This window comes from Bos taurus, chromosome 7, assembly GCF_002263795.3.
Source record: "Bos taurus isolate L1 Dominette 01449 registration number 42190680 breed Hereford chromosome 7, ARS-UCD2.0, whole genome shotgun sequence".
Lineage (NCBI taxonomy): Eukaryota > Metazoa > Chordata > Mammalia > Artiodactyla > Bovidae > Bos > Bos taurus.
In genome coordinates, this window is record NC_037334.1 from 1,590,362 (window position 1) to 1,607,284 (window position 16,923).

Genomic DNA, 16,923 nt, shown 5'->3' on the forward strand with positions numbered 1-16,923 from the left:
TCGCAGGCCACGGTCTGACTTCCGCTTCCATGGAAGTTGACAAGGCCCCCTCTGAGGAAGATGCAAGCAAGGTCACAAGCCAGTCCTGGGAAACACAGGGCTTTCCACAGTTGGGAGCCCGGCAAGACAAGCAGCGTGCGGGCCAGGTGCTGGACATGCCGCAGAAGTCTGCTCTGTGAGAGTGGGCTGATCTGCACTTCGGCTTCTGAGTCCAAGGTGGCCTACCCCCTGCTCTCAGGGAAAAGTTTTAACGTCCATGAGTGTCCTTGGCAAAGCCTGGAGAGAAGACATGATCAAGATGAGCCAGGCACCGCTGAGGGTCTGGGCCAGGTTCTCTCGGCATTCTGCCCTCAGTTCACACACTGGCTCACGCTGCAGCCGCCTGGCTCGGCTGCCTGTCACGTCTGATGCAGAGCTACCATGCTGGCATCACTTTTCTTCCTCCTCCAAGTGAAACCTTGCCATTTTTTTCTGTTGGGTCTCTTATTTTCTGTGTCTCATGTTTCATTCTTCCTTGATTTATTCTTTCAATTTTGATGGAGTATTTCTTACAGTAACTTCTTAAGAAAAGGTATGTGACAGTTAAAATTTTTTAGATACCTGATTTCTGAAAATGACTATTCTATACTCATTCTTGCTGTATACTTTGGCTAGCTATGTAATTCTAGGTTGGTAATCGTTTTCCTTCAGAATGTCAGCACTGTACTATTGCCTTCTTGATGCCTATGTTGCTGCCAAGAAGTCCAAAGATACCCTTGATTCTTGAGATGTGAGCTGGTACCCTCCCCATGCTGGAAGTCTGTTCTCCTCTTTAAACTCATGTTGAGAAACTGTATGACTGCCACGGGTCTGTTTTCTTCCCCAGTGCTGAGCACTGTGCCCCTTTACTCTGGCCACTCACGCCCTCAAATTCTCAAGTTAAATCATTTCTTTCTTCCAGTCATTTCTATTTTTCTGATGTTCAATCTCCTACACTCATCCTCAAATTTTCTTCTCGATTTTTAGCTTTTTCTCTTTTTTTTCTTTAAATTTTGGGAAAATTACTCATACTTCATATGTACAATTCACACATATATTTCACATTTTATAATATTTCTCAGCTTTTGTTTTCTGAATTTAAAAAAAACACTGTTTCATAACATCTCATTGGCCAAAGTAATTCATAAGTCCAAGCTCCAAATTAAGGAATGGGGGTGTATACTCTGCCTGTTCTGAAGCTATGGCAAGGATGCAGGTGTATAATATGACCCAAAGAGTGAAAAACTGAAACCAAACATTTAAGCTATCCCCACACAACTAAGGGATATGACACAGTCCCATCAATAAGAGTGACTCATTGGAGCAGTGATAAGGGATGAAAGTCAAGGGAGAGGTGGAAGAGGGAGGGTACCTGCAGACAAAAAAGATACACAGGTAAACATGCCCCAAGTGCTGCGTGGGGCGCCACCCTCGGTGGATGCTGAGGCCGGGAAGGTGCTGAACTCTGGCCCGTCCCACTGGAGGAAGCACTTCACACCTCCTCTTTGGCAGCTCTGGATTTCCTGCATCACTACTTTTCTGTTTTGGGACCATTGTTGAGTAAAATGAGAGTCAGATGAACACATACACTTAAATACCAGGACAATCAATCTGATAACCCAGATGGCTAAGTGACTACAGGGTGTGTCTACACACAGCATAGACATGTGAGACAAAGGGGTGATTCATACCCCCAGGCAGCAGAGCGAGGCAGCACAAGATTTCACACACTGCTCAGAATGGCACATGATTGAAAACTTATGACTTATTTCTAGAATCTTCCATTTAATATTTTCAGACAATAGTTGACCTCAGGTAACTCAAACAGTCAAAAGCAAAAGTGCAGTTAAGTGGGGACCACTGTAATTCTGATATACATGACCCTCTGCCAGAGTATCTTTGAAAAATCATTGTTCTACACTAAATATTAACCAATTAAAAAAAAAAATCTAATTTTTATGAAACTCTTTCTCATGCAGGATCTCATCTGCAGAAGCCAAATGGCACAGTAGAAGGATAAAGAGTTTTGGTACTGGAGTTTGGTCTGAATTTCTGGTCCTACCACTGAGCTGGCAATCCTGGAAAGTTAATCCATGAGTCTTAAGTTTCCTGACACGTAAAACTGGATATAATATCTATCCTATGAGACTCCAAGAGGACTAAATGACGATAAATTTAAAAGAGTCTGGTTCTTTCAAAATTCTCTTGACATTAACAGCTAGGTCACCTATATCAGAGCAGACCTGACTGGACGCCATGATCCCAAAGCAGGCACCTTGTGTATAAGCAGCAGAGGTGGCTGAGGGCAGAGTCCAAGACAGCGGGCCCCTTCCACAGCAGGCCGTCTGCAGCCAGCCTGTGGCTTCCGTAGTGGAAAGGCCCTGGGATCATTAGCCAATCAGCAACTCTCAGAGACTCTGCTTTCCCAATGAGGGAGAAGATGGTTCGTGGTCTTCTGGTTTTAAAAAGATCATCCAATTTTTCCTCCCCTGAACCACTCACATCCATGCCTCGGAGCCTAGACTGTGCTAGACTAGTTTCCCTCCTTTGGAGGTAAAATTTTTCTACTCATTTTACAATTTCTGGTCTCTTAGAGTATTTCCTTAATACCTTTGAAAGGTAAAAAAGTTGGAGCAGAAAGTAAGCGCCATGCCTAAAATCACACAATTGTTGTTCAGTTGCTAAGCCATCTCTGACTCTGCCACTCCATGGGCTGCAGCACACCTCGCTCCCCTGTCCTTCACTAACTTCTGGAGTTTGCTCAAACTCATGTCCATTGAGTCAGTGATGCCATCCAACCATCTCATTTCTCTGTCGCTCCCTTCTCCTCCTGCCCTCAATCTTTCCCAGCATCACAGTCTTTTTCAGTAAGTCGGCTCTTTGCATCAGGTGGCCAAAGCATTGAAGCTTCGGCATCAGTCTGTCCAGTGAATATTGAGGATTGATTTCCTTTAGGACTGACTGGTTTGATCTCCTTCCTGTGCAAGAGACTCTCAAGAGTCTTCGCCAGTACCACAATTATCAATGCTCTGGTGCTTATAATTCTTATGGTCCAAATCTCACACCCACAAAAGACTACTGAAAAACTCATAGCTTTGACTATACCGACTTCTGTTGGCAAAGTGATGTCTCTGCTTTTTAATATTCTGTCTAGCTTGTCATGGCTTTCCTTCCATGGAACAAGTGTTGTTGTTTTTTTTAATTTCATGGCTGCAGTCAGTGTCCGCAATGATTTTGGAATCCAAGAAAAGAAAATCTGTCACTGTTTCCACTTTTACCCCATCTATTTACCATGCAGTGGTGGGACCAGATACCATGGTATTAGCTTTTTGAAGGCTGAGTTTAAGCCTGCTTTTTCACTCTCCTCTTTCACTTCATCAAGAGGCTCTTTCATTCCTCTTTACCTTCTGCCATTATATTGATATCATCTGTATATTTGAAGTTGCTGATATTTCTCCTGGCAATCTTGATTCCAGCTTGTGATTCATTCAGCCCAGATTTTGCATGACATATTCTGCACAGAAGTAAGCAGGGTGACAATATGCATACTTGATGAACTCCTTTCTCAATTTTGAACCAGTGTGTTGTTCTTTGTCCAGTTCTAATTGCTGCTTCTTGATCCGCATACAGGTTTCTCAGGAGAGAGGTAAGGTGGTCTGGTATTCCCATCTCTTTAAGAATTTTCCACAGTTTGTTATGACCCACACAGTTAAATGCTTTAGCAAAGTCAATGAAGCAGGTGTTTTTCTGGAATTCCTTTGCTTTTTCTATGTTGGCAATTTGATCTCTGGTTCCTCTGCCTTTTCTAAACCCAACTTGTACATCTGGAAGTTCTCAGTTCATGTACTGCTGAAGCCTAGCTTGAAGGATTTTGAGCATTACCTTGCTGGCATGTGAAATGAGCACAATTGTATGGTAGCTTGAACATTCTTTGGTATTGCCCTTCTTTGGGACTGGAATGAAAACTGACCTTTTCTAGTCCTGTGGCCACTGCTGAATTTTCCAAATTTGCTGACATGTTGAGTGCAGCACTTTAACAGCATCATCTTTTAGGAACTGAAATAGCTCAGCTGGCATTCCATATCTCTGCTACCTTTGTTTGTACAGTAATGCTACCTAAGGCCTACTTGACTTCACACTCTAGGATGTCCAGTGCTAGTTGAGTGACCACACCAACGTGGCTATCCAGTTCCTTAAGATCTTTTTTGTACAGTTCTTCTGTGTATTCCTGCCACCTTTTCTTAATCTCTTCTGCTTATGTTAGGTCCTTGCCATTTCTGTCCTTTATTGTGCCCATCTTTGCATGGTATGTTCCTTTGGTATCTCCAATTTTCTTGAAGTGATCTCTAGTCTTTCTCATTCTATTGTTTTCCTCTGTTTCTTTGCACTGTTCACATAAGGCTCACTGTTCACATAAGGCTTTCTTATCTCGCCTTTCTGTTCTCTGGAACTCTACATTCAGTTGTGTATAACTTCTTCTTTCTCCTCTCTTCTTTTCTCAGCTATTAGTAAGGCCTTCTCAGACAACCATTTTGCCTTCTTGCACTTTTCTTTGGGATGGTTTCAGTCACCGCCTCCTGTACAGTGTTACTTATCTCTGTCCATAGTTCTTCAGGCACTCTATCAGATCTAATCTCTTGAATCTATTTGTCACTTCCACTAAATAATCATAAGGGATTTCATTTAGGTCATACCTGAATTGCCTACTGGTTTTCCCTACTTTCTTCAATTTAAGTCTGAATTTGGCATTAAGAAGTTCATGATCTGAGCTACAGTCAGCTTCAAGTCTTGTTTTTGCTGACTGTATAGAGCTTCTCCATCTCTGACTGCAAATAATATAATCAATCTGATTTCAGTACTGACCACTGGGTGATGTCCATGCGTAGAGTTGTCTCTTGTGTTGTTGGAAGAAGGTGTTTGCTATGACCAGTGCGTTCTCTTGGCAAAATTCTGTGAGCCTTTGCCCTGCTTCATTTTGTACTCCAAGGCCAAACTTGCCTGTTACTTCAGGTATCTCTTGACTTCCTACTTTCGCATTCCAGTCCCCTGTGATGAAAAGGATGTCTTTTTGGGTGTTCTATAAGGTCTATAGGTCTTATAGTTCTGTAAGGTCTTATAGGTTTTCACAGAACCCTTTCAACTTCAGCTTCTTTGGCATTACTGGTTGGGGCATGGATAACTGCGATGTTGAATGGTTTGCCTTGCAAACAAACTGAGATTATTTTGTTGTTTTTGAGATTGCACCCAACTACTGCATTTTGAACTCTTTGGTTGACTATGAGGGCTACTCCATTTCTTCTAAGGGATTCCTGCCCACAGTTGTAGATATACTGGCCACCTGAATTAAATGTCTGTTCTCGTCCATTTTAGTTCACTGATTCCTAAAATGGTGATGTTCATTCTTGCCGTCTCCTGCTTGACCATGTCCAATTTTACCTCGATTCATGGACCTAACATTCTAGGTTCCTATGCAATACTGTTCTTTACAGCATTAGCTGTAAGTGCCATGCCTAAAATCACAAGATTACTTTAGGCCAAAATTTTCACTGCATGCAGGTTTTTTGACTCCTGGCCCATAAATAGCTTTATCTCGCCTGCATGCATTGTGCTCATTAACAGCATCAACCTTTATTTTTGTTTAGATTAACAGACTTTATTCATATATGGTAATAAAGATATGATATAGGACTAAAGATACATACATATGAGGTTCTTCCTTGTACTATATTTAGGCAGAAAATCTTAGCATCTATCATATCTTTCTTTATTAATGTTTATTAACACTTAAAATGACTCTGGTCTTTCTAGCACCATTGACAAGCCTTATCCTTTCTTTCGGCTGCACCAGGTCTTAGTCGTGGCATGAAGGCTCTTAGTTGGAGCATGCGGGATCCAGTCCACCTGCCTGTCCAGTGGTAGGACTCCACACTCCCCATGCAGGAGGCTCAGGTTCATCCCTGGTCACAGAGCTAAGATCCCACATGTCACATGGCGTGGCCAATAAATAAAACCCTTATAACTGCTAAAAATTTTGCAGGCATATGACTTAGAAAATTATAGTTTTTGTTTTGTAGTTAATATACAAAATACTGTGTATATTATACTTTTTAAATATTGTGGTCACAAATGAACCTATCTATGAAATGAAAATAGAATCAGGGGCACAGACAATAGACTTGTGGTTCCCAAGGCAGTGAGGAATGGGAGAAGGCTGGACTGGGAGTTTGGGATTAGCAGATGCAAACTGGTAATATACAAAATGGATAGACAGGGTCCTGCTACATAGCACAGGCAGCTGCACTCCATGTCCTGTGATAAACCATAATGGAAAAGAATATGAAAAAGTGTGTGTATGTAAAACTGAGTCACCTCGCTATACAGCAACAAGTAACACAGCACTGCAACTCAACTATACTTAGGAAAAAAAGGTGGCCAAAAGCCTTATGATAAACGTTTCCATCCTGAGCTGTTTTACGTGTACAGTGCAGTAGCAGTGATAACTGTATGCACACTGCTGTGCAACAAATCTCTGGTGCTCTTCATCTTGCAAAACTGAAACTGCACATCCATTAAATAATTCTCCCCTTCCCTCCAGCCCCTGGCAACTACCATTTTATACTTTCTAAGAGTTCAACTATTTTAGATATCTCAGATATCTGTGATATCTGAATATTGTGGGTTTATTTCATTTAGCACAATGTCCTTAAGATTCATCCGTTTCAACATATGACAAGATTCCCCTCTTTTTTAAGGCTGAATAATAGTCCACTGTATGTATATGTCACATTCTCTTCATCCATTCATCTGCTGATGGAAACTTAAGATTGCTCCCACCTCTCGGCTATTATGAACAAGGCCACGATGAACATGGCAGTATAAATCAGGGGCTACGGTCACCTCTGTTAAGTCCACCTCTGACATGACTCCAGCCTAAAAACATACAGCTTCTGACTCCCAATTCACAGCTCCTTCCACAATCTCATTAACATTTATTCAACAAATGCTTGCTGACTGCCAAGTATGTAGCAGGTATGTGCTACGTTATTGGTCTTGCTCTCAGGTTGCTCAGTCTAATGGAGAGCAGCAAACACACCAATTAAAGTACAGTGTGGTTGTTCTGGCAGAGGTTAATTACCCAGCCTGGCTAGAGAAAGGCCTCAGAGAAGAGGTCCTAGAGGAGATGACACATGAGCAGAGTTCTGAATGGTGAGCAGGTGTCAGGCATTATGTGACTAAGGAAGGGCATACATGTAAAGACATCTAGAGAAATTAGGTTATTTTAAAAGAACTGCAATCCGAGCATTTTAGGGATCTTGGAGTGCTGCATATGGGCTTCATTTCCATGGTGCCAATTGCTGTAATACCTCAATGACAGGCTGCTCCACCAGGCCAGCAACACGGATGCTGCTCCAAAGTTCACTGAATACCACAGCGTCTTACACTGCTCTGCTAGGCACAGTAGTTCTTCACTAACTTAAGGGCCTTGAGTACTTAACTTGCCAAAGTTCAGCCTGTGAGTTGGGACGCTCTCAATTAGACTGCGCAGAGTGGGCCGCCAGAGTGCTGGTATTTTTCATCATAGAAACATCATTCTTCCATCCTCAACTCACCAATAGCATACAGCGCTTCAAAAGAATGCTTAATATGAGTAAGACACATGCAGGCAATGCACAGTGTCTGATGGGACAATAAAACTCACGACAAGGCTCCACACTGTTCAACTCTCTCCCTTAGAATTCAGAAGTGAGATGGTACTCATGGGATGTATGGTATTATGTGTATTTGAAAAATGAAGTCAAACCTTTTCTGACAGGAAGCTGATTAACCAGACAATGAAGACTGATTCTGCCAACTGGGTTACCTGGTAGGCACTGGCAAACAGTGAACAAGTGACAGTCACAGTTCTAAGGTTTTGATGAAAACATACCTGAAGTGGATAAAAGTATTTATCAAAAACTACTGCCAAAGGTGTACTGAAGTGAATAATATTTTTATTTTCCCAATCAATTTTGAGTAATTAGGTTATACAAGATCCTTCTAAATGAAAGAATAACAGGTATAATCGACAATCAATTGATAAGATTTGGTAAAGCCTCTGTTACATTTCTTGGTGAGAAAGTGAATGACTGATGATGAGATTATCCTTTTATAAGTCAGATGGTCTCTAATTTTCTGCTTTCATTAAAACTGACAGTGTACCTAACCAAGTTGTTGTCTAATTAACAAATTAATTTTTGATGATACATATCACTATGTGATTTCGGGCATACAATTCAAATTTCAAAAACTTGAACATTACTAGAATTAAATTTCCTCCTTTCTTTTATGCTTAGGCAAACAAGGATTTCTGGAACTTAAATTTGTAAAGACAAAAAAATAGGAATAGAATTAAAAACTGTCATTTTGTCAATAAGTAATATTCAGCCACAGTTATGTGAACAAATTTAGGCGGAAAAGCCTCCTCCATCTCACTGAGAGGCAAGTCTAATAAACCTGTACTTTTTTTTTTCTTCAGGGGAACACGTGAACACAGTCCCCTACTACCACAAATTATGCAGGCGAACTTCCCACGTCTGGGGAATTGCAGGAGTCAGCACATGTGGAGTGCGAAGGACTGACCTGGGAAAACCACCTTGGTGATCGCCAGGTAAGTATAATAAACCTGTACTTTTCTGCATAAGTTATTTATAAAAATGTATAATGCATGTTGTTTGTTGTATACTAATTTACTATACTTATTAAAATATCAAATATATATAACACATATAATCTTATAAATGCTACTATATTCTTTTGTATCAATCAACTTTTTTTTTTGGATGCACCATGGGGTTTGTGGGATTTTTTCCTCTACCAGGGATCGAACCTGGGTCCTCTGAAGTGAAACAGCAGAGTCCCAATCACTAGACCACCAGGGAATTCCTTATAAATTGACTTTAATAAGAGCAGAAAGGGAATTCACTGCATAGTTTTAATAACCTATAAGGAAAAAAGAATCTGAGAAAAAACAGATACACATGTGTGTATGGCTGAATTACTCTGCTATGTGCCTGAAACTAGCACAACATTGTAAATCACCTATACTTCAATAAAGACAAAGAAAAAAGAAATGCAAGTTTCAAGAGAAAAATGTCCGGGACGTCCTTGGTGATCCAGTGGTCAAGAATCCACCTGCCAATCAGGGGACACAGGTTTGATCCCTTGTCTGGGAAGATCCCACGTCTCAGAGCAACTGGGCCCACGCGCCGTGACTACCGAGCCTGCACACCCTACCTAGCCTGTGCTCCACAGCAAGAGGTCACGGCAACGAGGGGAAGCCTGCGCACCACAACTAGAGAAAGCCCACGTGCAGCAAAAGACCCAGTGCAGCCAGGAAAAATCAATTAATTGAAAAATGAAATTTCTGTTATAGAAAAGCATTCTTTAAGTGGCTGACAAAAGCACATCACTAAAGTTTTCAGATTCCACTAGACATTTTTTAAAAGTGATGTAATCATTTTATTTTAAAATGTTAACATTTATGATTCTCTGGAAGTTATATCCTCTGCCGCTATAAATAGCATTTTTGCCTTTTTCTCTTTTTAAAACAGCTGATTCACATTAAACATACGTAGTACTTCATGTGTTACATAAATGCTCTTAGTTCATATATTTCATTTAAATTGAGTTATGGTAATTTAGTATACTATTGATCAACACGACATATGCATTATAATTCTGATAAGCTTAAAATGTCAACAAAAATCTGTCAGGGAGGTTCACAATGTTTCAAAATTATTTAGTCCATACACCCAGTATCAAACATAAAGCTTTTTGTGATATGACTCCTCCCTTTCCAGTTTTATCTTCCAGCCTCTGGCACTTAAAGTCTTAAATTCAAAGAATTAGTCACTGTCACGGTTTTGTGCTTTTGCCTAGTTTTCCAAAGGGATCAAAATCCTATTAGATGTTCCCTGCTCTTATGAGTGCAAGCCCACATGCATATTAAGCTATTAAATGCTTGGAAACCTCCTCAATAAAGGAAACTGTTTAAATTTGTTTATTCCAGTATCACCCAAATCTGTGCAACTCTAGAACTCTTTTAATAGCCCATGAAATTAGTGCTTCATGTTAACACCCTTTGGGAAAACATCTGGCAAAATATTAAGACCCACTTTAGAAGTAACACTTTCCAAACTTTACCCAAGGGTGAAACTTCACCTCTCCTAGTATTCCCATAGGTTTTACAGCCTTCAACAGGGCTTTGCGATGACTACATGACATAGGTCTGGCACCACAATTCCTGGTTCCCAGCAGGAGTTCAATGTTGGGTGAACAAATGACCAACTCAAAGATGGAAATAGGGACTACCCTGATGGTACATGGCTAAGACTCCGTGCTCCCAATGCACGGGTTCGCTCGCTGGTTGTGGAACTAAGATCTCACATGCTGCAGGACAGAGCCAAAACAAAAAGATGGAAATGAAGAAAAGGGGTGGATAATTCCCAAGCCCCTACTTTGGTTGACTGGACAAGGGAAAATACTCTGAAGAAACGTAAGACTGGCAAGAAAAGCAGAGAGTCCCTTTTGGATAACGTGGGAATCAAAGTGGAAATGTGCAGTACACAGCTGCATTTGACCCTGGGTAGAGATGTGAAGAATCTATTATAGGTGATAGATGCATGAAAGAATCAATGACATTAACCCTAGAAAAGAAAACTGAGTGAAAAAAACTAGGGAACATGACTATTTTAAAAGTGTCCAAAGAACATTTCTCAAGCCAAAAAACTTGGAATTCCCTTCAACTCCCTCCATGTGCCTCCAATCCAATCCATTTAGCCCCTTACCGCCCTCTGTCACCTCTGCCTTCGGAAGCTATCCAGAACTCACCTCCTCTCCATCTGCACTACCACGAACAGCTCCAGCCTAGACCACTGCAAAAGCCCGAACTGCGCCCACTCATGCCCAGACCGATCCCACCCTCCCTCCAGCATCAGAGTGGCCTTTAAAAAATGTCAGATTATGTGATGTTTTCCCTTCAAATCCTGCACTTGATCTGACCCTCGCTTACCCAGCTCTCACACCAGCCGACTGCCGGCTGCTCTGCCCATATTGTCGCTCCTTTCTGTCCTTCATGCAAGCTCAGAAGGTTCTTGCCTCAGAAACTTTCTGGTGGTAGTTCTAACTGGAATGTTCTTTTCTGAAACTTTCAGCTGACTCATTACCTTCTGTCATTCAGCCCAAATTAAGACAGAGCTGCTACTATCATATCTAAAACTGCTACTATAAATCACTCAGAATCACATCACTTTACATTTTTTCTTAGCATTTATTATAACTTAAAATTAGTTTTAAAAATTATTGATCTCTCTCCATGAGAGCAGAGTTTCAGTCTGTCTTGTTCACTGCTGTATCCCTAGCAACCAAAAAATGTTCTGACCTACAGTGGGCACTCAAATATTTTTTGCATGAATTAATAAAGGAAAGCAGGAGGAAAAGTCAGAAAGCTGGAAAGAAAATCAGAAGAGAGTAGAAGCTAACAGAAGAGTCTTAGGAAGGAGGAAGTCAAAAAGAATGATGACTAAGAAACCACTGAATTTGGCAAGTCCATCTTTGGTGTCCTTTAAGGGGCAGCTTCGGAAAAGTAGAAGAGGCAGAAGGCAGATTACAATGGGGAAATGAGCAAATGGGAAGTGCGGTGGAAAGGGCAAAGGGAAGGAAGGAGCTAGGACACTATTTTGAGGGTGAGAAAAGACAAAAGAAAGGAGAAGATCTGCTCATGCTTCAAGCTAAAGGCAAGGACCCAGTGGAAAAGGGGATACTGATAAAAAAGGAAAGATGCTAGGACAAGGTCATGAACGTTCTAGGAAGAAATGCAATCCTGAAGCCATGTTACTCATCTTTTCTCTAAAATTATCCCACAATGTCTGTCATGTTCAGAAATACCTACTCTCTGAAAATAATTTATTATTTATATAATTCTTACATAGGCTCAGTCTACAAAATAATTATTAAAATTCTGCACATCTTTAACTCTTAGAAGGTACACACTGAGGTGTTTGGGGTAGAGAGGTGTGCAGTGTCCTCACAGATGGTTCAGAGAACAGAACTTTTAGGGAGACAGAAAGGTAGAGAGGACAGAAAGAGTATGTGTGACACGATAAAGCAAATAAGGAACGATGACGACAATGGGCAGAATCTAAGTAAAGGTAAGCAGGTGTTCTTCGCACTATTTGTGTAGTTATGTACAGATAAAAGTTAAAAAGAGAGTGACAGAAATATTATTTCCTAAACAATTAACAATGTATTGGTAATTCTTTCCTAACAAACAATATAATTTCCTAAACTAAGCAGGAAAGGCAACTTCCATGAATGGTTGACATGGAACTGTCAAATTTCTTGGTAACTATTACAACAACTTAAGAAGTAAGCAGCAAAAGTATGACAACGCTGTCCAAGGGGGCCAGGCATAAACCTTTGTAACATTTTACCAAAAGAAAATGTTGAAGCTATTGTAGAAGGCTATTTTCATGACAGAATTAATGTTTGTATAAAGTGAGTGGTAATTCTCTATTATGTGGCATCCCTAATAAAAAGAAGTCAATCCTGTCACTAGAAAATTACTGTTTGGTTTTCAATGAGCACACGCAGTACAAACAAAACCTAATAAGGTCATTCCTTGACAACTAGAGTAGAAAAAGTCTGAAGCACAGTTTCTGATTCATCTGTAACAGTATTTACCGTAAATAGATATTGGTCAAGATTTTGCTGTAGTGGAATATCCTAAGAAGGGGGAAAAAACAAGCAGAGAGTGGACTCTACTAGTAAATTTGATTTGATCCATTTTCACTTGTACAAACGGTTTGCTGATGGTAACTTTGCTAGGAAACGGATGCCTACGAGTACTACAGGACTTTTGGAAAAAATAAGAATAATATTCCTTATGTAAGGAGTATTGGGCTTCCCTGGTGGCTCAGCTGGCAAAGAATTCACCTGCAATGTGGGAGACCTGGGTTCGATCCCTGGGTTGGCAAGATCCCTTGGAGAAGGGAAAGGCTACCCATTCCAGTATTCTGGCCTGGAGAATGCCATGGACTGTATAGTCCGTGGGGTTGCAAAGAGACAGAAATGACTTTCACTAAAGAATATTAATTAGATCAAATACATACACAGAATTGTCAAAAAACAATAATCACTTTCTCCACTCCATCTCTGTGGGCAAAGCTGTGCTTTCTCTCAAGGCCAAAAGGCAAGAACTCTGCCTCTCTCTGAACTGAAGGAGCCACTAAAACGGGTTCTACTAGACACTCATCTTCCATTCCTAAAACTTCACTCCAAAGCCAAAGAGCTCACCTAGAACCGTGTGGAGACTGAAGTTAACAGGGTCCCTCTTCCTAGCAGGGAGGCAGTAGAGCAATTCCATTCTAAAGTTTAACTCAGGAAACCCACGGGTCAAGGTTTAATGTGATAAGACACCAACATAACACGACACACCTGATCACCCAAAGGAGTAGCTAACAGGCCAGGCTCAAGTTCTAACACACTCAGGACTCATTTCTCTTCAAACAGCATGTCCAACTTCTCTCTAGTAGTTTAGGGCTAAAAATATCATAGAGGATCTAAATTCTTACTCTTGTTAAACAAACTGAATCACTACTAATGTATATTCTAGCGGGTGTTCAAGGCAACTATTTGTGTGTAAAACTGAGATTTTTTTTTAATGGGCTTTCACTATTTACTTAAATGGAATGACCACCCAAAATCTGAAGTCTTTCCTTTGAGCTGCACCCCTCCGTGTCTCCTAGGGCTTACAGTCTAGTTTTCAAGACACTTCTAAGGTAGCATGCAATGATGTGCTTAAAATATTTAAAACAGCACAGGCAATGCATTTGCTTAATGTTCTGACAAAGGAGATTCTAATTGCTGTGGAGCAGGGTAAAAACTGGTTTTAAAGAGGAAGACGAACTGGACCTGAAGAATGTCAAGATTCTGAGAGGTGACCGGGTGGGTCTTACAGGCAGCCTCCCATTTATGAAGTATTTTCACCTTGACACTCATTTTTTTTGAATCTTACAAGAATCCCAGAGGAAGTCAGACACATCTTCAATTTACAGAGAAGAAAAGTGAGGACGAGGAGTCCTGACTATATAAGAATTGATAACAATAAGCAATGAGATGTCCAGCCGTCCTGACTGGTGTGGGAGAGAATAGGAAAAATAATACAAATCGAGCATAGGGCCTGTGAGGGTCATAGCATTTAAAGGGTTAAGACTAAATACCTGAAAACTAATTAGGGAAGAGTACTCCCAACAGCCCGGTGAGACCGAATAAAGGCGTGAATTATAAAAATACACAGAAATTAAATTGGTAGCGTTTGTTCTAAACTTTAAATTACCAAGAAAACAATAGCAACGAACCTTCTAAGTAGTTTCAGGAAGGAAAACCTCTAAGCAACAAACTTCCCTAGCACTACTGAGAGCCCAAAAGGGTGTAATAATTTACCAACAAACTCTAATATCATCAGAGGTTTTACACAGGCTTCTAATTAAAACTGGAACTGCCAAAAATTCTGCTGGAATCACAAATCCACAAATTTCAGAGCTGCCTAAACAAAGAATTCTTTTGTACATCTATGTCTTTACGAAGATTTCCAAAGATTCTTGACTTTCCATTCAGAACAGTTTCATTTGGTCAATTGAAGTCCGTCTTATTTCCATATTTAAGCCCTGACTCTGCAAAGAGCAAGGACTCAAAGAACAGCTGCAGAATAAATGAGGCCATTATCACAGGCAACTTTAATGCCAGTCTGTTCCAAAACAGAGTTCTCAGAATTTCGAAATCAAGTCTGGAAGAAGACTGTTTCACCGCCGGTTCACCAGCCTTCCCTGCCGGGGCCTTAAGGTCGGTCCTTAGGATCCTGTTTTCCCAAGGCAACGCCACAGTGCCATTTCCCGCAGATGACAACCGCTCAGTCCCAGCCATGTTAGCCTCCCCGGAGCGAGACCCAAGGGGCTGCGGGCACTGGGGCAGGCTCAAAGGGCCCTGGGCGGCGTGAGGGGCAGCATCTCCAGAGAAGGGGCTGCTCCCCGGGTCCTACTCACCGCGACTGGGAGGCCGTGCTCAGGGCCGTCGGCAGCATCGAGGCGCGGGGCCGCCGCTGGCGCCGGGGCCGGAGCTGGGGCCGGGGCGGGCGGCTGCCGGTGCTTGCCGGCGCGCTTGGCCTTGGCCTGGATGCAGCGCTGGTGAAGGGCGAAGGTGTGCTGGCGCTCGAGCTCCAGGCGTTCGGGCGATACGGCCTCATAGCGGGCCTCACAGGTGCTGTGGTGGCGCCGGCACAGCTCGATGCGCCGGCGGAGGCGCTCCATGACCGCGCTGTGCCGCGGCAGCGCGAACTCCGCCATGGGGCAGGTGGGCAGCACCATGGGCCGCGGGCTGCACGGGCCAGGCCCGAGGCGGGCCTCTCGGGCCGGCTGGCACTGCACGCCCCGCTCTCCGCCGGCTGCCCGGCTGCCTCACGGCCACGCCATGGTCCCGCGAGCTGCGGAACGGGCTCGCGCGCGGCGGGGGTCTTCCTCAGGCCCCGCTCGGCCCAACCCGGGCAGGCGCTTGCTGCCCACCTCAGGCCTCGGCCTGTCCCCGCCGGCCCGGCCCCATTGTTTTCCGCGCCGCCGCCGCCGCCATCTTAAAATTGTTTTCGGGGCTCTCGGAAGAGGGCGGGGCTCCGGCAGCCGACCCTGCCGTCACAGCTGATGAACAGACACTGCGGCCAATTAGAGAAGGAAGAGCGGGCCGCCCGAGGGGCGGGGCCGCGCACACTAGAGGCCCGCTGGGCTGTTCCCTTGCGGAGTTTAAAAGGAACTCTCAAAGTCAGGCGGAGGGAAGCAGCTGGGCGGGCTTCGGTCCTCAACTCTCAGCTGAGTGTGACCAACAGAAGCTGGCTCTAGACGCCGCCTCACGCGAACAGGCCTTTCCGGGTCCGCCGCGGAAAGAGGGGCAGTAGGCGCGGCGTAACCCGCCAGACCCAATGCTGGTCTGGCACCATAGCGAGTCACCATTTTCATACCGCTTCTTAAATTCGGGTTTGATAAGCTCAACAGTAGCCACGCTTTTTCAGTGTCATCGGTTTTTCTTCGACCTCACTTCTCACATTCAGCCTCACAGTTGCTAAGAATCGTACTCGAGCTGAAGGTTTCTTCATGCGCTGTTCTGAATCGAGAGTATCTGCCCTTATATCAAAGTATTTCAAAAATTACAACTACTAAAAGAAAAAAAGCCGACATGAAAAGGATATGAAGTCTCCTGGGGGAGGGGGTGGGCACAGTAGAACTGCAAAGGATGATGCCTTAGTAAACAAACAAAAAAAAAAAACACGGGGAGCCTGGCCTGCAAGTTTTACGTTTAAAAGATGGTCTGTTAGGTAAAACTGAATCAGACGACAAAATCCAACTAAAAACAATTACACTCTAGTATTATACCTAGTAGGCAAAGGAAGTGGGAGACGGGGTAAAAACAGGAGCAATCAAACATGACAGTCTGTTGGGTCAAGAGAAACTAGGGTGCCAATACCTGTTGGCACCCTAACTGCTAAAGACAAACAGGAGGTGCCAAAAGGCTACAAAATGAGACACCATCGACAGCTCAAACATTTGGTACAGTAACTTCTTACTAGGCCAATGAAAATGTTTTAAAAGCAGCAGAAAAAATCAAGTCTTTATTCAAATAGTACTTGTTTTTATACAAATGCTGTAAAAAATACAAGTGACCCACCAAAGCAAAAGTGCTTAGGGCTCATGAACACCGTAACAGTCCTGCTTTTACCATTCTTCAAACATAAATTTTACACCAGACTTAAAAGTTCCTTTCTAATGGGAAAGATAATTGTAACTAGGAGCACTACATTTTGTGTACTCTCCAGAAAGCAATTCA

General features: G+C 42.7%; 1 protein-coding gene across 1 annotated transcript in view; it reads right to left on the minus strand.

Moving 5' to 3' along the window:
• Positions 1-15,702, minus strand: part of MAML1 (mastermind like transcriptional coactivator 1) — a 61,797-nt gene extending 46,095 nt beyond the window's left edge. Inside the window, exon 1 of the mRNA XM_024994729.2 lies at positions 15,099-15,702. Coding sequence (XP_024850497.1) covers positions 15,099-15,419 — 321 coding nt within the window. The 5' untranslated portion in view covers positions 15,420-15,702. The remainder of the gene's footprint in view (positions 1-15,098) is intronic.
• Between the last annotated feature and the right edge of the window lie 1,221 nt (positions 15,703-16,923).